At 40.2% G+C, this 24,195-nt stretch overlaps 1 protein-coding gene and 1 long non-coding RNA gene across 11 annotated transcripts in view; one reads left to right on the plus strand and one right to left on the minus strand.

The window, feature by feature from the left end:
- LOC145538999 (uncharacterized) overlaps nt 1-18,619 on the plus strand; it is a 54,922-nt gene extending 36,303 nt beyond the window's left edge. Inside the window, exon 5 of the long non-coding RNA XR_014077491.1 lies at nt 15,903-18,619. This is a non-coding gene — a long non-coding RNA (uncharacterized LOC145538999). The remainder of the gene's footprint in view (nt 1-15,902) is intronic.
- SIDT1 (SID1 transmembrane family member 1) overlaps nt 1-24,195 on the minus strand; it is a 98,254-nt gene that overhangs the window by 44,274 nt on the left and 29,785 nt on the right. For 8 of the 10 annotated variants that reach the window (XM_081572116.1, XM_081572123.1, XM_081572122.1 and 5 more), the window contains 8 exons: nt 20,965-21,086; nt 19,834-20,004; nt 11,771-11,816; nt 7,474-7,575; nt 6,773-6,856; nt 4,833-4,920; nt 3,193-3,264; nt 2,520-2,613 (listed from right to left, as the gene is read on the minus strand). In XM_081572116.1, the coding sequence (XP_081428242.1) occupies nt 2,520-2,613; nt 3,193-3,264; nt 4,833-4,920; nt 6,773-6,856; nt 7,474-7,575; nt 11,771-11,816; nt 19,834-20,004; nt 20,965-21,086 (779 nt within the window). The remainder of the gene's footprint in view (nt 1-2,519; nt 2,614-3,192; nt 3,265-4,832; nt 4,921-6,772; nt 6,857-7,473; nt 7,576-11,770; nt 11,817-19,833; nt 20,005-20,964; nt 21,087-24,195) is intronic. The other 2 variants (XM_081572119.1, XM_081572120.1) reach the window with 2 other exon arrangements.

Here is a 24,195-nt window from a genome sequence, read left to right on the forward strand (position 1 = left end):
TTCATTTAGTGGCTGTGAATTCTTGGTCAAATTACTTAACCTCTCAATACCTCAGTTTTCTTAACTGTCAAATAATAACAATAATACTAGTACTTACTGTGGTCGAGATTTAGATGAGATAATCTACTTAGAAGGCCCAGTGCAGTGCCTGGCATAGAGCAAGTACTTGTTCTATGTTAGTGGTTATGATCTAATCAATTAATTGAGCTGATAACCAGTTAATGTATATATACTTTCCAGGTGTATTTGCCTGTAGACTGGTGTTTTTGTTTTTAGCATTTTTTATTTGAAAATAATTTCAAATTTTTGGAGAAGCCATAAGAATTGACTATAGAATACCCACACATTGTTACCTAGATTGACTTATTGTTAACATATTACTCCCTTTGCTGTATCATTCTTTGTCTCTGGGTGCATGTGTGTGTTTTCATATATGTGTGTTAGTCGCTCAGTTGTGTCCAACTCTTTGCGACCCAATGGACTGTAGCCTATGAGGCTCCTCTGTCCACAGGATTTTCCAGGCAAAAATACTGGAGTGGGTTGCCATTTCCTTCTCCAGTTTTCATATATATGTGTATACAAAATTTTTTGGAAAGATTTGAAAGCAAGTGGCATATGTCATCAATTTTTATGCTTAAATACTTCCAAAGAATAAAGATAGTGTCTTATATATAATCACAGTGTAGTTGTCAAATTCAATACACTTAACATAGATATGATATTCTTATCTTGTCTGTATTACAGTTGTCTCAATTGATCCAATAATGTCCCTTATAGCATATTTTTCTTCTGGTAAAAGATCCAGTCCGAGATCAAGTATTGTCTTTAGTCATCATGTATCTTCAGTCTCAGTCAATCTGGAACATTTCCATAGCTAATTTTCGTCTTTTGTGACACATTTTAATAGAATGTTCAACATTTTGAGTTTGTCTAGTTTTTTCCTCATGATTATAGTAAAAATGGGCATTTCTGGCTGGAGTACTGCACAAGTGAGGCTGTGTCCTTTTCAGGGTGTCACACCTAGGAAGTATCCATCTTCCCTTTGGTCATATTAATATTCATCACCCTGCAACATGAATAATCATCCAATTTCTCCTCGGTACGGTTACTATTTTTCCCTTACAACTTCCAAGCTTTTTGTGGGGAATCACTTTAAGGCCATGCAAATATCTTGATCCTCATCAGATTTTCCTCCTAGCTTTAGTATTCATTGATGATTCTTAATCTGACCTATGCAAAATACTGATTTTCCAGTTCTGGGACTCTCTCCTTATTTACCAGTCAGTGTTTGGTGTTCTGCTGTAGGCAAGAGTCCTCCCTCCTATGTCAACATTTGCTAATGGCTCCTTTCCCTAATGTGGAAATATTTTAGTAATTTTGTTGAATTCATTGAATGTATATATGCAAGTATTTAGGTCCTTCCTTCCCTCCTACCTTCCTTCTTCCCTCCCTCCTCCACTCTCTCCCTTTTTTTCCTTCCTCTCTCCCTTATTGGTAAGGGTTCATGAATTTCTGTTTTTCTCAATGGTGTATAATTCACTATTCTCCTTAATTATTTTGGTGCTCAAATTGTCCCAGATATGGTCAATGGTTTTTGAAGTCAGTTTCTCAGTTGCAAAGCTTCAGAAAGGTCATAGAGGGATTCATTTTAGGGTCAGAGGTAGGCCTGTATCACTGAGAAGTTGTATTGCTGTGGTAGCTTGTGAGGTTTTTCTACAGATGAGGCTAATCTTTCTCAATAATCTGAAAACTCTACATTGGCTTTGTTTTCTTTAGATGCTCAAGAGGAGAGAGAACATTTGTTTATTGTACCTCCTGCCATTCCTTTGCAGTTGTTTCACAGAGACCGGGACAAACTATGGAATTCTCAAGTTCAGGCTTGTTCAGAGATACAAGGAAAGACTGCAATTCTTTTTCACTGGGGGCTCCAAACGCTTGGGAAGAGAAATTTCCTTGGTCAAATTACAGCATGATTATCTCCTTTTTTTCTCTGAGGGAATATTTGACTGTAAAATTGATGCTGTAACAGTAAAAAAAGTACCTGATAATATAGTGTCACAGCATATTTATTACTCCTGGCACTTATTATACCACAAGATTTATTTTAGGCATTAATTCTACTTTTTGATGAAATGTTCAAAGCTGTTTCTAAATCTCCATGTTAGGTAAAACTGATTTCCTACATTCCATAAGATCTACATTGAGCATTTTCTGTTCTAAAAAATACCCAAGATGCCTTTCCGTTGAAGTTTCACTATGAACATAGCTATCACTACCAACACTTACTCTGTGTAGGCCATTGATATAAACGTTGCAATTATACTGATCTGTGAGGTAAATTATTATCTCATTTTACAGATGAGGAAACTGAAGTACAGAAAGATTAAGTAACTTGCCCAAGATCACACAGTGGCTAAGGTAGAATTGAATCCAGTCAGTATGACTCTAAAGTCTAACATGCTAACTGCTAAGCAGAGACAGGTGAAGGGGGTTGACATTTCTTGAAGCTCTTGACATACCTGATATAATGAATGCATGCAACAAACAGGTATACCAAGTAGAAGGAGAAGAAGATGAAGAAACTGAGAAGAATGGATTCCACATAAACGGATCCTGAGGGAAGAGAAATAGCTCTGGTCAGGATGTCCTCAGGAGAAAAGAGGACCATGTTTGGGACAGGACAGCTTCACAGGCCCATCTGCATCATACCCATTCTTAAATCCTAAGGTAATCCCATTCAAAGCAGGGAAGCTATTGGAGGTCACCCAGTCATGGTCCATAAACGGCTGCCTTTCACAGTGATGACTTCCTCAGGGAAGCTGGGAGGGGCTTCCTATACACAAAATCATAACTGACTTCCCTTGCTTTCTGTAAGGGATTTAACAAAATGCTTTGATTCTCTCTTCTATCTCTAAGGTAAACGTTAGTTTTCTTACGATGTTCTCTGGAAGGATGACATTAGCACTGAATGACATGATCTCCTTCCTGACAGGAATCTCTCCACTGAATCCTGGTACAAGGAGAAGGAGGCAGCAAAGCATGAGGTGGTTAGACAGCATCACTGACTCAATGGACATGAATCTGAGCAAACTCTAGGAGACGGCGAAGGACAGGGAAGCCTGGTGTGCTGTCCATGAGGTCGCAAAGAGATGGACACGACTTAGTGACTCAACAATAACAACCAAAACTAACCTTTAATGGAAGGAACAATGGTCACTTGAAGGTTCTTTGCACGTTGTAGATTCCAAGTCTGGTTTTCCTTTTCTGGTAAAAAAAGAACAAAGCACAATGGGTCAGATACTAGGTTCCTGGCCTCTCATCTGAACAGTTGTTTAAAAACTATCCAGGATGAATTCTGGTTGCTAAATTTTCTTTTAGCAAGAGCTACATGAAAACCAAACCACCAAACCTTCAAACCATCTAATACTCTTTGGCTAAAACTTTCCATTTGACCTTTGTTTGGGTGCATTTTGGTAGCACTAAGTGACTTAATTGAGAATGTAGCCTCATTTCTTAAATGAAGAAGTCTTGACCTTTCTGCTCGTATCACATACGACTCAATATACCATGGAAATCTGAGGAAAACAGCTGCAAAAATAGAGAGTGCCTTCATCTTTTGGTTTGCATTTTTCTAGCCAGTGAGAATTTGTTTTTCTTCTACAGCCATTAAAGGACTTGTAGTTTACAAGAACATTGGATGTTGGCAAAACTCTAGAGCTATGTAACTAAGAGATTAAAGAATATATGAGGAGGCTCAAGCAGGAGGGGATATATGTATACATTTGGCTGACTCATATTGTTGGTCAACAGAAACTAACACAACATTGTAAAACAAATATATTCCAATAAAAATTAAAATAGTGCTTTAAAAAAAGAATACATGAGAAAAAGATTCACCTGAATACCAAGAGAACAGGGTTACACTTAACAGTAAACACTCTCCACGTTGGTCACATATGGCCCATCAGCTGTTGAGGGGTCCATGTTTTCAATCAACAGCATTTTCCATTGCCTTGGTAATTAGTAGGTAGTTGCCCACAACCACTGTATTGTGCCTAAGAGCTTACGCATTGGGTAAGTTGTCATTTGGGATAAGTTGCCCTACTTTGCTTACTTACTATCTTGAAGGGTACAATTTTGGCAATGGGAATTGAGAATTCTGACTTTTCCTGGGGAAATGATGACTACTGATAAATATAGGTGGCTCCATTATTGCTAGCTACCAAAATGATCTTAGAAAATGGACCTTGATTTGCTGTATTAAAATCATTATTTCATGTGTGTGTGTGCGTGTGTGTGTGTTAGTCACTCAGTCAGGTCTGACTCTTTGTGACCCCATGAGCTATAGCCCACCAAGCTCCTCTATCTGTGGAATTCTCCAGACAAGAATATTGGAATGGGTAGTCATTCCCTTCTCCAGGGAATCTTCCCGACTCAGGGATCGAACCTGGGTCTCCTGCATTGCAGGGGAATTCTTTACCATCTGAGCCACCAAGGAAGCCCCATTACCTCATAGTAGTAAATATTTGCTGAGTAAAGAGCCAACTTACCTCATATAGTCTGAGGAAATACAAGACTTTGAAAAGATTCAAGGTGGTAAATGGCATTTTGAAGTATCAGTAATGTCTTGAGATCTATTATTTTCTTCTCTTTATTTTTTTCTCAAGTACATCACAGACTGCCTTGCCAAGCCACTGCTGATAACCCTGACTTACTTGGAACCAGAGATGGTTGAAAGGGATCAGAAGGGGCCAAAAGGAACTTTTTGGTTCGTTTCCATTCCCTTCCATTATGTTTTTCTACATAGCCAAATATTCCTCACTGTTGCTTACCCTGGATGAAGAAAGATCCTCCACAGGCATAATCTTCAGGCTTTATCACAAACACCACAAAGAACTGCTCACCTGGAAAATCCTTCTTCTGCATAAGACATAAAGATAGTGACAAGAAGGGAGAAAATTCATGGTGGTGGGGGCAAAAAGAAGAAAAGAGAAAAAAAGTAAAGTTCACCCCTCTCCCTAACTCCTTAGAAAGGACTCACACATTCCCATGATCTACTCCAGGTTATCCATAATAAAATAATTGTTATATCCAAGAAATTATGTAGATACACTCTTCTGATTTCAGTCTGTCTTGTGCCTACTTGAGTGCTTAGAACTGTATAAAATATATGTCAACAGCCTATGTCTAATACTTACATATTAAATTCTTCAATAAACTTTATTTTTAGAGCTGTTTTAGCTTTTTATAGTGTTATAGCTTTTTATAGTGTTTTTATCTTAAAATTCAATGATAAATGACTTTCTGAAAAGTCATTCAGTCAGCAGATAAATAAATAATTTAGGTTAGGGAAGCAAATACTCAAGTTAGGAGACCTGAGTTATAGTCCTGGCTTTGACTTTCTCTGAGTGAGCTTCTCTGTGTCCCAGTTTGTTATCCATGAATGAAGCATGGTTGACAAGATAATCTTTAAGATCTAGTATATTTATACGATTTTGACTTTATATTACTCTCAAATTTCTAATGTTCAACCTACCAAGAAAATGGCCCAGGACTGAATCAGGAGTCCAGAGAGATGTATTAATTTATTGTCAAATACATTCAGAGTAAGAAAGTACTGATACACTTTGTACTTCGTTAATTTACTGTCCAGATGGTGTAAAAATCTGAGCTTCCTATTATGCTTATTTTTTGTCCTTTTAAATTTGAGGTGCTAAGGAAAAAATTACTAAAACAAGAGCAGATATTTGAGGTATCAAATCTGAGACATTAAAAATTAAAGCCTGACTAATAGAAGTTTTTAGATCTGATACTTAAATTATAATTAACCTCTCCTCATTCATGGCCTGTGATTCAGTAACCAGTATCTCCTTACCTAGAGAATGTATCAAATTGCAGCTACCTCAAGTAAATACCACTCTAAGGGCAGGAAGAGAATCTCTTTGAAAATATGCTGACATGATGTGTATATATTTTTGCTATAAAATTATCCTTGAAACAAAAATTTAATTATAATACCAAAAGGGCAAACTTCTACACAAATATGGTTCATATTCCTTTGAACTTACCCATTCTGTCCAGAGTTGAAGTCCTCTTTTGTTTACTGTCACTAGTATGAATTATCAAAATATGTGTCTTTTAAATTGAAATATACTATTTTCAGGTGTCTCAGTGGTAAAGAATCTGCCTGCCAATGCAGGAGACACAGGAGATGCAGGTTTGATCCCTAGATTGGAAGATTCCCTGGAGGAGGAAATGGCAACCCACTCTAGTATTCTTGCCTGGGCAATTCCATGGACAGAGGAGCCTGGTGGGCTGAAGTCCGTAAGGTCGCAAAGAGTAAGCAACTGAGCATGCATGCAAACATAGTTGATTTACAATATTGTTTTAGTAGAATATATTTAGTTGTTTTAAATTGATCAGATAAGCTTTACGCTAAATTGGTACCAGCACCCTCCACCCTCCATTGAGTTGACTGGAATCTTTCACCCTTACCTCTGTAAGCAATCTCTCAGACACCTCTCCTGCTGCATCACAGGTTCCCAAGATTCCCCAAGGGGAACAGGGCACCTGGTATAGTAGCATTATCCACCACGTATAGCAATCTTTGTTTTGAAATCAATCAGAAAGGAAAGAGATTCAGCGTACACAGTGAGCGGTAATCCTTTAGGTTTCTCTAAATTCAGTGGGTGACCAAACTGGTTCAGTAGGTAACCTGATTATAAACTGTGCATTTTCATTGACGATGATGCCCACAGAAGTGATGTCTCACCTGTAGTGTGATGGCAGCTTTCTTAGTCATGGACTGGTAGACACCATTAAATTCCACATTGTGGTCGAGATCATATACTGGGCACTGTCATGTGCATGGGGGATAAAAAGGAAAACATCACTAATGTCATATATACATGCCACACATACCACCTGGATCACAGAGGAGGGGGTCCTTACTGAGCCAGAAACCACGAAGAGTTTCCTCCCAGAACAGTCATGAAATAGTTTTCCTAAAATTTGGTGCCTTGTCCTCTGAAGTCAAGGTCACTTTATATTAATATTGAAGAGAACATAAAAGATCTGTCTTAGAGTATATCACACCTTTCCCATATTTTATTGATACTTTATGAAACAGAAAGGACCTAATGATACAACAAAATATTCAAAACATAGAACAAGCAGTAGATTCGTTTTTCTTGTGCAGTTCATAACTTGGTCTTCCTTATTCTCTGTCATGATCCTCCCTCCCTCCCTTCCTTCCTTTGTTTATTTCGGTGAAGAGTCAACCTCTATCTCCCCAGATCAATGTCTATAAACACATACTGTGCACTTGTGTGCACAAGATACCACTTTTATTATTTAGCAGTCTTGTGAGCAATACAAAGTAAGAGAGGATGACATGGTGCTCACGCTCTCTCTCGTTTATCCTGGGACAATATAAAACTCCATATTGGAAGGTTGACAAGTTATGAAACTCACCATGATATTCTGGACTGAGACAACAGAGCATGGATAAGCCAACGCAGACACGACTTTAATGATAACTGAGTCTACGTCTTCAGGAAATTTGTATAGGAAATACTGAGAATAAAAAAAAAAAAGAAGATAGGATTTGTTAATGCTGAGAAATGTTTACAGTCACAAACTATTTTCTCATGAATAAGGTGGTTTCCTCTAATATGAGGCACAAAGTTCAGATGTAAATCTCAGCAAGCCTCCAGTAATTCAGCCAGCCATTTATCTCTTGCATATTGAGCAGATGCTCTGTGCAGGGCTCAGACACTAGGAATACAGCCATGAGCAAGACAAAGGAGCCATTTCATACAACACTGCTGTATCATTTTTTATGATATTTATTTATCAACTAAACTTTGCCACACTTCATTCCAATTTCAACTTAAGAAGATCCCCCCACCCTTTGAATCAGAGATATGTGAAATGTAACAGGAAACAGAGTTTACCTCTACGTGGTCATTTTGAAATATGAAGCTCTTCCTTGAAGGCAGACAAGCTTGTTCTCCAAGAATCTTAACCACCTTCCCATAGGCAAGAATTAGCACTACACCCACCTTTCCCCTAGACTTTTTTTTTTTTGGCCAAAGAATCTATTTCTTGGCTGGAACTCAGTGAGATGACATTTAGATTCAAAGACCAAGCCCTTCATCTAGGCTCCTGAAATATGTTCTCAATTTTGGGCAGGCTAAGATATCTTTAAACATATTTCTCAAATATCAGAATAAGGAAACATTTATAATAGAGGTTATACTATTTACCTACTTAGATTATCAATTCACTAGAAAAATTTATTAACTCTAAGTTTTAAACATGTTGCTAATAATGAAGACAGGGGACTTCTTCCCAATAATTATAAATATAGTAACTGGTTGAGAAGCTTGACATGAAATACATGATTAAGACTTTGAGGAAACCACACAAAAAAGCCCCCACCCCCAGACTTTAGTAAATCTATCACTTTGAAGGAGCAGCAAAACCCATTAAAACTTCATATTGCATTCCATCATCCTCTTTACTAATCTTATACTGAGAACCAGAGCAATGAAAATAGAACTTTTCAACAATACAAAGCCTTCCAAGTGGGGAAAAATTATCTTAAGATTAAAGAGTGTCATTATTGGTACTGTTTGGAAGTCTGTTCATGCCTTGTAACAGATGGCAATGCTCTCAAGAACCCACTTCATTTTGTGCTTTTATTTTGAAGCTTGATTCAAATACATAGAATACAGGGCTCTTCCAAAGGTGAATACTCTGGAATTCCCAACATGTGTTCTTGGTTCTTAGGGAAACCATACTTTGTTACCTCAAAAGCATCATTATGGCTACTATTAGCAGTAATGAAAATGAATGTCATATATATTCCTATATATTCTAGGAGTTGGTTTTGTGCAAGCTGTAGACCTCTACTGAAGTCCTATCTATATGCCAAAGTATTACCAATCTTCTTATTTTATAAACTGCTTTAAACTTGATTGATTTATTTGGCTGTGCTGGGCCTTTGTTGCTGCATGCGGCCTTTCTCTAGTTGTGGCGAGTGGAGGCTACTCTCTAGGTGCAGTGTGTGAGCTTCTTTCTCACTGTGGTGGCTTTTCTTGTTGCAGAGCATGGGCTCTAGGGCACAAGGGCTTCGGTAGTTACTGCGCAGGGGGTTAGTTGCCCCGAGGCATGTGGAATCTTCCTGGACCAGGGATCAACCCTGTGTCCCCTGCATTGGCAGGCAGATTCTTAACGAGCAGAAGAATCACCAGCGAAGTCCCACCAGTTTTCTTTATCTCTGCTGCTGCTGCTGCTGCTGTTAAGTCGCTTCAGTCGTGTCCGACTCTGTGTGACCCCATAGACGGCAGCCCACCAGGCTCTGCCGTCCCTGGGATTCTCCAGGCAAAAACACTGGAGTGGGTTGCCATTTCCTTCTCCAATGCATGAAAGTGAAAAGTGAAAGTGAAGTTGCTCAGTCATGTCCAACTCTTAGTGACCCCATGGACTGCAGCCTACCAGGCTCCTCTGTCCATGGGATTTTCCAGGCAAGAGTACTGGAGTGGGGTGCCATTGCCTTCTCCATCTTTATCTCTAAATTACCATAAATCCCAAGTAAATAAAACCTTTGCCTTGATAATGTACTTCTACCAGAAAGAAGCAAATGACAAAGATCTAAAGCAATGCCTGGAATTTAGGCTAAAAATCACCTTCTTACATCCTGATTACCTATCCAGTTTCTGTAATCTGCTTCTGTCAATAGGGGCAGAGGCAGGCAGTGATGACGCAGGTTGTCTGAGTCTGTACAATAGTTTGGGTGCATTTAAAGATACAGAAAGTTTTTCCTACAGTTGAAGAAGATATAAAATATAGGCCAAAATGAAAACAGTTATGAGTAAAATAAGACCTTATAGGTGTCAAAGAATTTCTGTTTTGTTTCATGAGTTTTTTGGGGTATATTTTACTCTAGTTCGTAATTTATATACAAACTATTTGGACTTTAGTGTTTAATAATTTTTTAAAATGGAAAGAAGCTGCAATATATAATCATCACTGGTTTTCAGTCTACAAAGTATATCACGACATTCAGGACATTCAGGACTCTGGACTGGACTATTAGACTGTACTCTTTCTGCAGTTGGGATACAAGTTTTTCCCTTCCTATCCAGATACTTCCCATTGCACCTTGCAACTAGTGCTTTCAAACATTTCATGAATTAAGTGACCGATACTTTGAGGTCAATGGACTGTGGGTCTGTAGTCCCCTTCTGTCACTGGGTGGCAGCATATATGCACTGTGGAGACTTTTACTGATGGGACGTGTAACTCTTAAAGGTGTGCGGGTGTCGGCTTTGACAGTTTTGGGGAGCTGACTGTGCACATCGATTTCCAACTCTGTGTTCAGTGATGTCATGATGGCAGTCTCAAATCAGCCAGGGTGGAGGTATTTACACTGCAGAAATGGGCAAACTCTACAAAATAGGGCTTTTTCTCTGAGAATTGGTGCACCAGCTCACAAGTGATTGTAATAGATTTACAGCAGCATCCATACAATATGTTAAACCCAATTCTAGTATATCCAAGGCCACTTTTGACCAAAGTTGTATTGCAGCCTACTGAAAATTTACAAGAAACATCAGGACGTTAAATAAATCTGCTTTGAACTTGGCTATTGCATGAACCTTACTCTTTCAGAATCTATGAAAGGAAAAAGGAAAGTAGCTAGAATTATCACTAGAAAAGCAGCCTGAATCAATCAAAGTTTTAATCTGTTTATGTGGTTTATGTTTACCGTCTAGTGGAGAGCATAACCCAAGTATCTAAATCTTCTGATAATTTTTGTCAGCATACCTGTTCTTTCTTAATGATGGGAGAAATGAATTTCATCCATAACACTGTAGATAATAAAATCTGTCTCATTTTTGTTATATTTTCCAGATCAGTTGTTTACTTTTTATCTGTTTAGTGGTGGCCTTCCACGCTCTGTCTCCCCATCCCCATCCTAATTATAAGGTCCGTGCAAGCAGAAGTTGCACCTCTCTTCTTCTTCATCCTTCTATCCCTGACACCTAGTACAGCCTAACACTGTACCTGGTGTGCACAGTTGGCCCACACTTTGATGAATGAAGGTTGCTGCTGCTGCTGCTGCTGCTAAGTCGCTTCAGTCGTGTCCGACTCTGTGCGACCCCATAGACGGCAGCCCACCAGGCTCCGCTGTCCCTGGGATTCTCCAGGCAAAAATACTGGAGCGGGTTGCCATTTCCTACTCCAATGTACGAGAGTGAAAAGTGAAAGTGAAGTCGCTCAGTTGTGTCCGACTCTTAGCGACCCCATGGACTGTAGCCTACCAGGCTCCTCCGTCCATGGGATTTTTCTAGGCAAGAGTACTGAAGTGGGTTGCCATTTCCTTCTCCAGTGCATGAAAGGGAAAAGTGAAAGTGAAGTCGTTCCGTCGTATCCGACTCTTAGCGACCCCATGGGCTGCAGCCTACCAGGCTCCTCTGTGCATGGGATTTTCCAGGCAAGAGTATGGAGTGGGGTGCCATTGCCTTCTCCAGAATGAAGGTTAAGCCAAGGAATATCTGTAAACATGTCATGCCTCCCATATCACCCAGTTCAAGTGATGAGGTTAATGAAGTGTCCAAAATCCCGGTTATATGAACCACATTCCAAAAATACAAATATAGCTCAAGTTGTAAAAGATTAAGGGCTACACCACGTGCTAACTCAACCTGTTACCATGGTTTCTTTGGGTAAAAATCATGATAACCTTGAAGCCTTCACTTACCTGAGGTTGAGAGGGACTGGCAGTGAAGTGAAAGGCAACATTTGTCCTGAGAAATACAAGGGAAAGGGGGAAAAGTGAAAGAAAAACATAAGTTAGCAAGCAAAAGTTATTTCTTAAAAAAATATCAAACTAGTTGCAAGAAAAGCCCTTCCCTTTGAGAAAGCAGTTCTGTCTGGGCCCATAAGAGTGACAACGTACACTGCATGGGAACTTGGTGGTTTCAGCTCTCAAGAATGATCAAGTTGGGGAAGGGATCAATTTTATGTTTTTATAAAAATAAACCCATAAAGTTATACCTATACAAGTAAGTACTTTGACTTTTATAGACACATTTGTCTTCAGATTCTCTTAAGATTTTACACTCAACTATAGGTTTTAGGTGTCAGAAGTGGGCTGAAAGAGAGAGGAAAAGAAGGCTTGAGGTTCTTTTGCATAATTCAGATAGAACTTAAAAATAATCTTGATGTATCCATGGGATATTTAAAAAGTATCACTTTTTAAAAAACATCATGAATAGATAATCACCATGGGAGGGTCTCTAGGAATAGGAGCATGCTCTTCCTGCCCCAAGCACCCCACAGTTGTCTACATTTCCCTCCAAGATCGGGTCTTCTTTGGGTTAGACATTGCCTTCTAAGACCCTTCTTAAAATGCACATACCTCCAAAAGAATATAATGAAGTTATTTTCTTTTCAATTATCAATTTTCTATAAATTATTTTATTAGATATTTGCATCTTCTGTGGAAGACAGCAATGATCCAGCACTGAGGAGAGTGTGAGGAGGATGTGGGAAACATACATTTGTAGCATAGAGTGCTATTGGAAAGGACACATGTGAACAGTTCAAGAGACTGGAAAATGCAAAAACAGATTAGGTCTTCTCTGTAGCCATGCAAGGGCTGTTTGGGGCTTTTGTTCTTTCTGGTTCTTGTCTCATCCTTAATTGTGAGGATCGCTCACACATACTCACTGTACTCTCAATGCCTGCGTCAGGAGAATGGCACGATCCCAACCCTTCAGTGTGACCTGCACTTCTGGAAACCTGAACTTCTGGGGCCCCTCCCCAGCTTCATCCCCTGGTGCTCTCTGAAGAGTCTTTTTTATCCACTCCTAATTTTTCCCTTTATAAAAATTAAACCATTTAAAATTTTTACTAAAGATTCCTTTAGAAAGGGCATGTCAGGACATTGAAGCATGAAGTTGGTATTTGGAGGTGTTGTTTAGAAGTCACAGATTTTGAGCACTGTTTCTAAAGGTAATGACAAACAACTTAGGCCACTAGCAGACTAGATTTAGAATTTAGCAATAGATACAATTTATGTATATATATCCACTCTCAATAGAAATCATCATTAGACTCAAGGGTTGGTTCTGCTGAAGCATGGTTAATAACACACGACCTTATGTCATATAAAGAAGCTGAAGTTGCTGTCAAATCCAGCTCTGTATGTGCTCTGAGACTCCACAGCCAGAGTCAGGAACCACGTGCTGTGCATGGCTCTCTGCAGCATGGAGAATGTCATCTGCAGTTACCAGGGCAACACGGGCCCTCAGTTCTGTCTGTTGCCAGGTCAGGGGAATGAAAAGGACGCTGGTTTTCTTGCCTGGCAACAGACAGGTTAAGATTTCCAGAAGCAAACAGTGTTCTTTGGCCAGAAATTTGTTTTTAAATTCTCTGCTGTCATTTGCATCCCAGTTAAGACATTGAATGTGTGGACATGGATAAGAATTTTCTGTTTTTTTTTCCCCCTTGTTCTTTCTGTTTTCTTTACTAGTCCAACACATACGAACTTTGAAAACATATTATTTTCCTTAAGACTATCACATGTAATCTCCTCTTTCTCCTGGAGTCAACAGTGTGTGCAAAATAAACATGGTGTCTATTGCAGATGAAAGGTTCTGCTTCCTTCCCCATACGCCTCAGCAGAGGTAGAGAAGGTTTATTTTATCAGGGGTCATTAAACAACAGAACAAGTCTAATTGAGACACATGTACACCTTCAGTTTTAGAGAAGGAAGTGTAGAATTTTTGACTTATTTGTTTGAAAAAATTAAACACGGGAAACAAATGTTTACCTAATAAATAAGAAAAACTAAAAACAAACTTTGTTTCCTCACTGTGGCTAGCTTGAGGAAGAGTGAAAGAGAAAAAGAACAGAGGAGTTAAGAGAGATGAGAGAAGAGGGGAGAGGGGTCCATGGGGAAGGGAGAGAGAGAGAGTGCAGGAGGTAATAAAACAGGACAAGGAAAGGGAGATGGGAAGAAAGGATCAGTGGAAAGACAAAGTCAAAAGCTAAGTCATTTTTTGAGGTGAGTACAGAGAAGACTGTGAGATTCATATTCATCTTATTATATGACAATAAGGCCCTAGCACAGAGCAGAGTGGGGATTCAAAACCCTCACTTTGTTTGCCGAAGGAAATTACACTGGTTATTCACCTGGTCTATGGACTTCAGGGTATCATTTCCTGTTATCTCCTTCTTGCCATCTGTCATGAACTGACTTTGTTTACCACAAATCTCCCCACAGCCCTCCACCATCTGTAGCCCTCCACCTCATGGCTCTGGTCAGAGTATAAACTCTCCACGCATGCGCTAAATTCTGTCCTTTCTTCTCTTCTCTGGGGCTTTGCTTCTACAAAAATCCAACTGTCCTATAAACTTTATTTGCCTTGCATCTCCTTGGTTTATAAACATACTCTAGTCTTAACCATTTTCAAAATAAATAACGAACAAATGCACCCAACAAAGCTGTGCTCTTTCCCATGAATTTCCCTCCTTCGATATCATTCTGTATCCTCCCTCTCCTTCACAGACCAGCCTCTTCACAGAGTGCTGTGCTCCCATCCCTCATTCACCCTTTTCTTCCCCACTGCTGTCAGGGTTCTTTCCCTACCATCTCCCTGAGGTTGCCAGTCACCTCCTCTTGGCTAAATCCAGTGACTTAATCCCTAATGTTCTTTCCCTCTCTGTGACATTTGACACTGACTACTACACCTTCTGCCTTAGAACTCTTCCCTCCCGTGGGCTCTGTGACACCTGCTTTCCTGGGTTTTCTCTCATGCATTTGACCATGCAGACTCAGCTTCTTCTGAGAGTTCCATTTCTCAGACCATCTCTTACGTGAGGATGTGACCCACAGTCCTGTTTTTGATCTCCTCATTTTCCTTAACCATATATATCTTCATTCATATATGTATAACCATATGTTATAATTGCCATAAAAATCTCATATATGTGTATGTATGTATGTGTCTGTATACACACACACACACACAGTTGCTGCAACAATGCCAGAGAATCTCAAGTTTCCACATTCAGCCCAGGGCTACTTCCAGAGCTCCACTCATTGAAGAGTGTTTCTCTGCTGGGCTTCTGCACTTCACTGTCCCTCAAGGCATCTCAAACTCCATATATGATCAAAAAGGAATGTACTACCCTTTCCTTGATGCTTATCTGCCACATCTGTCCATAAGCCTCACCTGACTTCTGATATCATTGTTGGAGTCATCTTGGATTCCCCTCCGCAACTACTACTCACTCTGTCTTACTGATTCTATTAGTATAAATGTAACACCTGAAGTACTGTCTTAGCTCAAGTAATATCCAATAAGAAAAACAAAAAAACAAACCTGAAAAGAAATATAAATCATTATGTAGTCTACCCCAAATATCAAAGGGCAATTACATAGGATGACGCATAGCAAAATGGTCTAAAAGCCTCTTCACTCATCCATTTCCTCAAAAATCTATTGCTGTTTACAGCATGGTAGCTGCGCTAGCACACTGAAAAGTCTCTCTCAAAACAGACTCAAGATCTCTACTTAGAAGGCTACGGGAGGGTTGAAGGATTCAAGTACTCGTATAAGACTGTATTTTAAAATTTTTAATTTAATTTATTTTTTAATTGAAGGATAATTGCTTTGCAGAGTTTTGTTGTTTTCTGTCAAACATCAACATGAATCAGTTGTAGGTATACATATGTCCCTTCCTTGTTTGATCATGCCACATGTCTTTTTTTGGATTTGTAAATTGTCCCCATATGTATTATTTGACTCTTTTTCTCCATTACAGCTTTGTTGCTGCCATAATATATTCAGGTCCTGATAATTTTTTTATTCTTCTCTATTCAGATAACTTTTCATTTGCCTATGTGCCTCTACCATTGCCTCTCCAATTCGTCTTCCACATGGCTACTAAAATCATCTCAAAAATCAGATTCATGAGTGGCTTCCATAACCTGCAAGGTGAAGTCTAAACTCCCTGGTACAGTATAAAGATCTCCGAGAGCAAGGATGGGGTACTGCCTGCTTCTCTCCTTGTCTCCTGTAACTCCGCCGTGGGCACCACATGGCCCGGCCTTCCACGTGAAGCTTCTCTTTGGTGGGCACTGTGTCGCTCAGCCCTCTCTCCTGAGCGCTGCGCTGGTGTACATTCGACTCTCTGCTGGGTACCTGCACTTCAAGTTCGGCATGAAATTCTCATCTCTTCCCTCCCTCCTCAAAATTCTCATTTTCTCTTAGAGGCATCGCCATCTACAAGTTATATGGTCATCCTTGACTCTCCCATTTCCCTCACCCCAAATATTCAATCAAGCTTTGTCAACTTCACCTCCAAATTCTCCCATTCATCTCCTTATTATTTATCTTGATCACAGCATCAGTACTTTTAATTTCTCTGCCTCCAGTCTTGCCCCCTTCAAATCCATTCTCCACACACCTATGACATTTTAGACAACTGTCTAAATTTCTTAACGGCCCTTCCATGCTCCTCCCGCCCCAGGGTCAGGTGTCTGCCTGTTTCTGCAGCCTTCTGCTCCTCCCCGTCTGCAGCATCACACTCTGGCACACTGAACACCAGAACAGTGGTGTCTGGGAAAAGGAGAGAGGGAAAAACTGGAGTGTTTGTGTGTGGAGGCAGGTGCAGGAGAGTTAAGACAGCAAGGAGTAATGTTTTAAAGCATAATTTTATTTTTTAAGCTGGATTTAAAGAAATGCTCCTTGGAATTGAGAAACATTTTTAGGTCAACACAAATTCAGAAGGCAGTTTTAAAACAGAAAGTAGAAATAGCATGTTAGAGTGGGAAGAACTCAGAACTGCAAGTCAGAGTCTAATCTAGTCTTGATTTTGCCCTTTCCCAGCTGTGTGAGTGTGTACAAATCACTTAACCTCTCTGGGCATCAGTTTGCTCATCTGTAAAAATGAAATGAGTGAATTCAATCCCCAAATGTCCTTCTATTCTTAAAATTTACAATTCGAGAAAAAAAATCCCAGGACATGTTTCATGTACCTCCTAGCCTGACACAGAAAAACATACAAGAGAAACTTCAGTGTTAGGAAAGTTGAGTTAATTCTTCAGTGTTCCTTTCAATACCTAGAGTCCAGATGTCCCCAGTCCTCAGTTCTTGCCTGATCCATCATTCTCTGGATTTCTGGGTTTCCAGCAATGCAGGATCCCTGGTTCTATCCCTGGGTTGGGAAGATCCCTTGGAGAAGGAAATGGCTACCCACTCCAGTATTCTAGCCTGGAGAATTCCATAGGCAGAGGAGCCTGGTAGGCTACCATCCATGGGGTTGCAAAGAGTTAGACACAACTGAGTGACTAACACACAGCAAGGCTGGTGTGGGACAATCCAGAGCCAGGGAGGAGGGGACACATAAATCTCAGTTCCATCTCTTCTCTGGCTTATCTAAATCTCAGAAAAGCTCTTGTAACTATGTACATTTTGAAATGGTCTTGAATATCTGGTTGCTGAAGTCAAGTCACATTGTGAGAGGCGGAAACAAAAAACAATGTGAGGGAATAGATTCACAGTTTCACTACATGAGAATCATTCATTAACACTCACAGACTTGTGACCTTATGACTTCAGTTTCACAGAATTCAGTTCTCCAAAGTGTCTAAGTAGCCTTAGAGATACCAGCCCTAGAATTCAAGTACATTGCTATCAAGTGACAGTGACAGGTTAGACACACAGAGACCAATTAGCAGATGCAGGGCTCCTCTGAAGCTCAAAATGCCCTCTGTTCAAGCAACGTGTGCCACCTCCTTCAGATTATGAGCATGAATTCCCATACCGTTTAATATCACAAATAAATTTAAGCATTAAAACAAACACAAGAACCACATTTAGAAATTGCTTAAAGGTAGTTGTTCTCAACTCTAGCTGCACGTTAAAATCACATGGAGATTCTATTAAAAACATATATTCTATAATGATCAAACCTCCCTCCTAGAGACTGATATAATTGATCTTTTTCTGCCTTTTTGGGGGGGTAGGTAGGTGGTTCTTTACTCTTGAAATCATCACATCACTTTTTTTATTCCGCAGTTAATGGAGGGACTTGTAAAATGCTCTAACTACTTCTCCATCCTTCTCACCATTCATTAATCCATCTGTCCATCTATATCCAGGTATATATACACTGTCACAGGGTATAGAGAAGACCAAGATAAATATTTGACTACTATTAGCAACTCCACTGGCTACAGACTTCAGAATAAACTGCCTGAGAAAACTTAATGAGAGTTTTATAATAGAGCAGAACATTCTGATCAGAAAAATAAGCTGCAAAAGTATGTTTCTCTATAGCTAATAATGCTTTTTGCATTAAGGAATATCTTGTATAATATGATATATTATATCGACTTTCTTTTATTTAGTATCAGTATGATATTTCTTTTACTATCTTTTATTTACATTTACACATTCTTTTTTAAAGATTGCACTCTTGTAAGCAACATATAAATGGACTCAAATATGCCAAGTAAAAGACTAATGGGATTTAGAAAACCATCACATATGATATGTTGTTCATTTTCATTGGGTAAATATAAACATTGATTCTCCTTCTGAGATTCTTCTGACTCTGTCCCAAAGTTCTAGTGAGAGGTCAAAGTTGGGATTGTTTTCTCAAGTAGTTTCTGGCCCTGAGATCTCCTCATTTTTGCCTCAGAAAATCTATTCACTCCACTGAAAAGGAGTCTGAACCTGAGCAGTGCTCAGACTTGTAGGCTCTAAGATCCTCAACCAGAAGAAGCCAGAGCCACAGAAGGGTGGGTGATACTGGAGATGGCAACCAAAATCTTGCCAGTGTTTTCTTATTGATTTGTAGAGGTTCTTTATGTATTCTGTATATGAGTCCTTTCTTATGTGTGTTGGAAACATATTCTCCAGTCTATGGCTTGTCTTTCTGTTCTCTTAATGATACCTTTTGATGAGTACAAATGAAAATTTTAATATAACCAATTTAATGATATATTTTAAAAAGTTTCCTTAGAACACTGAGAAGGGAGGAAATGGTTTGAACCCTTGAGAAGCCTTGAGCTTAGAGTAGGAAGGGACAGGAAACTCCCTGAAGTTTTTGACCTTATTAAGGAATAACCTTAGCCTTTCTGTTTACCTTTTCACACAGATTTATGCAGTATTTTACATGAGTAATCTCTGAGAGGGAACAGATCCTTTGGAGGCAATGCCCTCCACTGAATTTGTTATACTCCATGTCTAATGTAAACAATTTGAGATGATGTATCCTGACTGATTTGGTTTCAAAGGACAGTAGTGCAAGGAGAAGGAGGAAGCCGTCATTAAGTTTTTTTACACAAAGGACAAAGCCACATAAAATATTATTTTCAGTCTGTATACATTCCTAACCAGAAAGAGAAAACTGGAATAGTAATAAGGATGAGAAAAACAGCTTAAGATCTTCCTTAAAACAAAACTAAAACTGCCTTCAGGGAAGTGGCACTGGTGAGGAACACAGAAGTACCCATCACTAGCGCTTGGACATCACTCTAGCTTGGATGACAGACAGGAAAGGATACGCCTGTCAGGTCTACCACTCTCCCCTCTGCTCCAGTCCCCTTCTGCCTCCCTGTTGCACAGATTAAGGCCCTGCTGCCCGGCTGTGAGCAGGGGAGTTCAGAAGGTGCACAGACAACATGCCAAGTAGATGACTTCCTTCTGGAGTGCTGATCTGGGAGGGAGGAAGCAGGACCAAGCACGCACAGCACAGGAAGAGCAGACAGGCAAACAGAGAAAGGCCACAAGCAGCCCTGCTTACTGCAGCTGGAAGTGCTTGAGCTTGGTAACCAGCAGTTTGTACTGGGCACCCAGGGGCGCCATGGATGCGACATCTACAAATATCAGTTGCTCCAGAGGTCCTGTTTCATTGGTTGCTTCTGAGGGGCAAAGGGTACGGCTCACTTCCTGGTAGTTGTAGCTCCTCTGGTATCTGCAGCAGCCAGGGGAGGGAAAACCAGGGAGAAGGAAAAGGACACTCAGTGAGCAAGGAGGGAAAGAAACGTTCCCTTTCAGTTCTCTCTGAGTTTCTCTCCAGGCCCTTATATTTAAAATTTCATACTGGACCTACTGACTGTGATTTTTACAGCTAATGTACTTGGCACAGAATTGTGTGACCTTGTAACACAGATATGGGGACTGCTGAGTGCCAACCAGTTCACTTAGGTTGTGTCTGCATCACCACATCACCCTCCTAATTCAATCAGAAAATTAATCAGATTTTAGAAGGGAAACTCTTCTGATAAAACAACCTGATTCCATTTTGCCACTCTTTAAGCCTTTGCTAAACGAATATAAAGAAAGCCCCAGAGTCCAAGTCAAGGCATCAGAGTCAGCATTTCAGTCCTCACATTCTCAGCCTCCAAAATGATTTCACACTGTACTCTGTGCCCATGTCTGCATGCTTTCTGGTTTGTTCTTGCTGGTGCTCTAGCACCCTATATAGTTTCCCCTGCAAAAATATAAACTCCATGAGGAAGAGACTTCATTGTTGTTTTCCACCACTGTATCCCCAGCATCTATCATTTAGTAGTGCTCAATAAATATTATGGGATAAAGAAAACACACTCGGTGAACATTGTGAAGAACGGGAGGTGTCATTCACTTAAGGTGACTGCAAGGCCTAGCCCTGTCCTCTGTGGATGACCCACTAACCAACCAAGACATTCTTCAGGTGCTACAATTCTAGGTTCTTATCAGAGATTATCAAAGAGGAGAGAAGCTGGACAGAGCTGAACCAGTCAGGGCATGTACAATGTCAACTGTTTGCACTTAGCATGCATACTATGTCAATGTTTCGAACATCTGATTTCTCTAGGGAAAAGAGCAGTTAAAGTCTAGGATGTTGAAGGAAAACAAATGTAATGAAGCTGTCAGGGAAAGATCCACTTACAGTCCTTGGAAGAGCAGAGGAACCTGCCAGGACAGCACCTCTTTCTGCTGGCGAACCACAACCAGAACCGGGTAGTCGAGGTTTTCGGAGGAGCTGTTCACGTACACCCGCACGGCAGTCACCTACGAGCAGGGCCGAGACGGAGGAAACACAGATCACACACACACAGACACGCACATCAGAGCTGCCATCTGAAGCTCTGAAAAACTTCAGTTCTTACCTCTGCTGCTAACCATAACCCACTCCAGTATCCTTGTCTGGAGAATCCCATGGACAGAGGAGCCTGGCGGGCTACAGTCCACGGGGTCACAAAGAGTCGGACATGACTGAGCGACTAACACTTTCATTTTGCACTTTCATAGATAGTCCAAATGTCCCAGTTGTCTTCTCCTCATTCATATTGTAACCACAGTCAGTTTCAACACTGCTGCACAATCACCAGGGGAGATTAGAAAACAAACTGATGCCTGGGTCCAACCCTCAAAATTCTGATTTAAGTCATTTTGGGTGAAGCCAAATTATGGAGGTGTCGAAGGGCAGGCTGAGGAGTTTGAATTGGGCAGTCAACACAAGATTAGGAGAATAACCCCAGAACAGAAAAAGAAAGATGTCGGTGTGCTTCTCTTCTTATCTGAATATAAATGGTAAATGTACAAATACCTTTAAAAAGAAAAAAAAGAACTACAAGTGCCTCAACTGCTTACAAGCTTTAATTTTGGTTTGCAAAATCATTCTGTGCTTTCAACCAAAAAGTGATTGCCATGTTTTGTTAAAGCCTAGCAGATGGACTGATGTTCCCCTAGCCACAGATATGATAGGGGCTGAAGAGTCTTCTCTTTGTCCTTATCCAAGATGTAATCAATCCCTAAATGCTTTTGTAAACCAGCAGCTCCTTTGTTCCCTGGTGGTTCAGACGGTAAAAGAATCTGCCTGCAATGCAGAAGACCTGGGTTCGATCCCTGGATAGGGAAGATTTCCTGGAGAAGGAAATGGCAACCCAATATAGTATTCTTGCCTGGGAAATCCCATGGACAGAGGAGCCTGGAGGGCTATAGTCCATGGGATCGCAAAGAGTCAGACATGACTGAGCGACTAACACAAACAGAAGGATAGTTTTAAACAACTATCATGGTTGTTTAAAAGATAGGAAATTGAACGATGCCCCTGAATCTAGATGGTTCTAATGTTTTCACTTTTTATAATATTAATACTATAGACAACAGAAAAAAGGCAAAGTAAGAAAAAGTTGATCTTTCATATGAGATGTTTTCTCCTTAATGTATTTAAGCCTTGAAAGTGAAAGTGAATTCTCTCAGTTGTGTCCAACTCTTTGCTGCCAGGCTCCTCCGTCCATGGAATTCTCCAGGCAAGAGTACTGGAGTGGGTTGCCATTTCCTTCTCCAGGGGATCTTCCCGACCCAGGGATTGAACCCAGGTCTCACGCATTGCAGGAAAATGCTTTACCATCTGAGCCACCAGTGAAGCCCATTTAAGCCTTAGTGTTCTCTTGAAAAGTAGGGGAAATAAATGAAACAAGGAAGCCTTGCAGTGAAACCCTGAAGATCTATGACTTGTTCAAAATGGAAATTGAGAGACAAGAGTATCATGGGTATCATAGATTATTACTATTTGGGTCTCATATATCATCTTTGATGAAGCCAGTTTTGCTTTTTAATGTTAACAGTCCAAGATTAATTTATTAATTAGGTAAGAAAGCTTGCTCACAAAGGGAGTGTTTTCTTGTGCCCACATCCTACATGTTTCCATGGAAATTATGCTGCAGCTGATCATTGCCAACACCATGTCTCTAATGCAGACTTCTTTCCTAAGCTCTGGATGTTCCACAGGCACAAAGACAAACTGTCTGAAGTGGAACCTGTCACTTCCTTCACTGCTAACTTGAATATCTTCTGAATTTCCTTGCTATTTTTTTTGAGGATTGAGGGGGTTGCTGCATTGCAGCATGCGGAATTCCCTGATCGGAAATCAAACTCATGCTCCCTGCAGTGGATGTGCTGAGTCTTAACCACTGGACCGTCAGGGAAGTTCTGAATTTCCTTGCTTGTTGAATGAACGACACAGCCATTCTGAGCCTGAGTCATCCCTGATTCCTACTTCTGTAGCATTCTCCATCAGTAAGTCATCAAGTTCTACCACTTCTACCAACTTCATAGTGTCCATACCCAGATCCTCCCCTCCCCCATCCATGACACCCTCCTGGTCCAGTCCTTGACCCTCATTGTTGGTGCCTTATCTAGCCTTCTTATCCCCAGGGCTATACCCCCTCAGATGTCAATTTCAGCTTGGCATTATCCTTGCTTACAAGGCCTTTAGTGGATCTGAGAATTTTCAGATTTACTTCCAAAGGAATGAGAATAGTATTTTTATGAAAAGATAGAACAAAATAATGAATACTCATGTACTTATCACCCAGCTTTTGTTGTTGCTGTTCCGTCACTCAGTTGTGTCTGACTCTTATCCAGCTTTAATAATTATTTTTAAAAATGTCCCATTTTATTTTATTTACACCTTTTCATTCCAATCCCAAAGAAAGGCAATGCCAAAGAATGTTCAAACTACCACACAATTGCACTCATCTCACATGCTAGCAAAGTAATGCTCAAAATTCTCTAAGCCAGGCTTCAGCAATACATGGACTGTGAACTTTCAGATGTTCAAGCTGTTTTTAGAAAATGCTGTGTGGATCACAACAAACTGTGGAAAATTCTGAAAGAGATGGGAATATCAGACCACCTGACCTGCCTGAGAAATCTGTATGCAGGTCAAGAAGCAACAGTTAGAACTGGACATGGAGCAACAGACTGGTTCCAAATCAGTAAAGGAATACATCAAGGCTGTACATTGTCACCCTGCTTATTTAACTTATATGTAGAGTACATCATGTGAAATGCCTCGCTGGATGAAGCACAAGCTGGAATCAAGATTGCTGGGAGAAATATCAATAACCTCAGATATGCAGATGACACCACCCATATGGCAGAAAATGAAGAAGAACTAAAGAGCCTCTTGATGAAAGAGGAGAGTGAAAAAGTTGGCTTAAAACTCAATATTCAGAAAACCAAGATCATGGCATCTGGTCCCATCACTTCATGGCAAATAGATGAGGAAGCAGTGGAAACAGTGAAATTTTATTTTGGGGGGCTCCAAAATCACTGCAGATGGTGACTGCAGCCATGAAATTAAAAGACACTTGCTCCTCGGAAGAAAAGT

This window comes from Giraffa tippelskirchi, chromosome 2 (genome assembly GCF_054371585.1).
Source record: "Giraffa tippelskirchi isolate mGirTip1 chromosome 2, T2T-mGirTip1v1.2.pri, whole genome shotgun sequence".
Classification (NCBI taxonomy): Eukaryota; Metazoa; Chordata; class Mammalia; order Artiodactyla; family Giraffidae; genus Giraffa; species Giraffa tippelskirchi.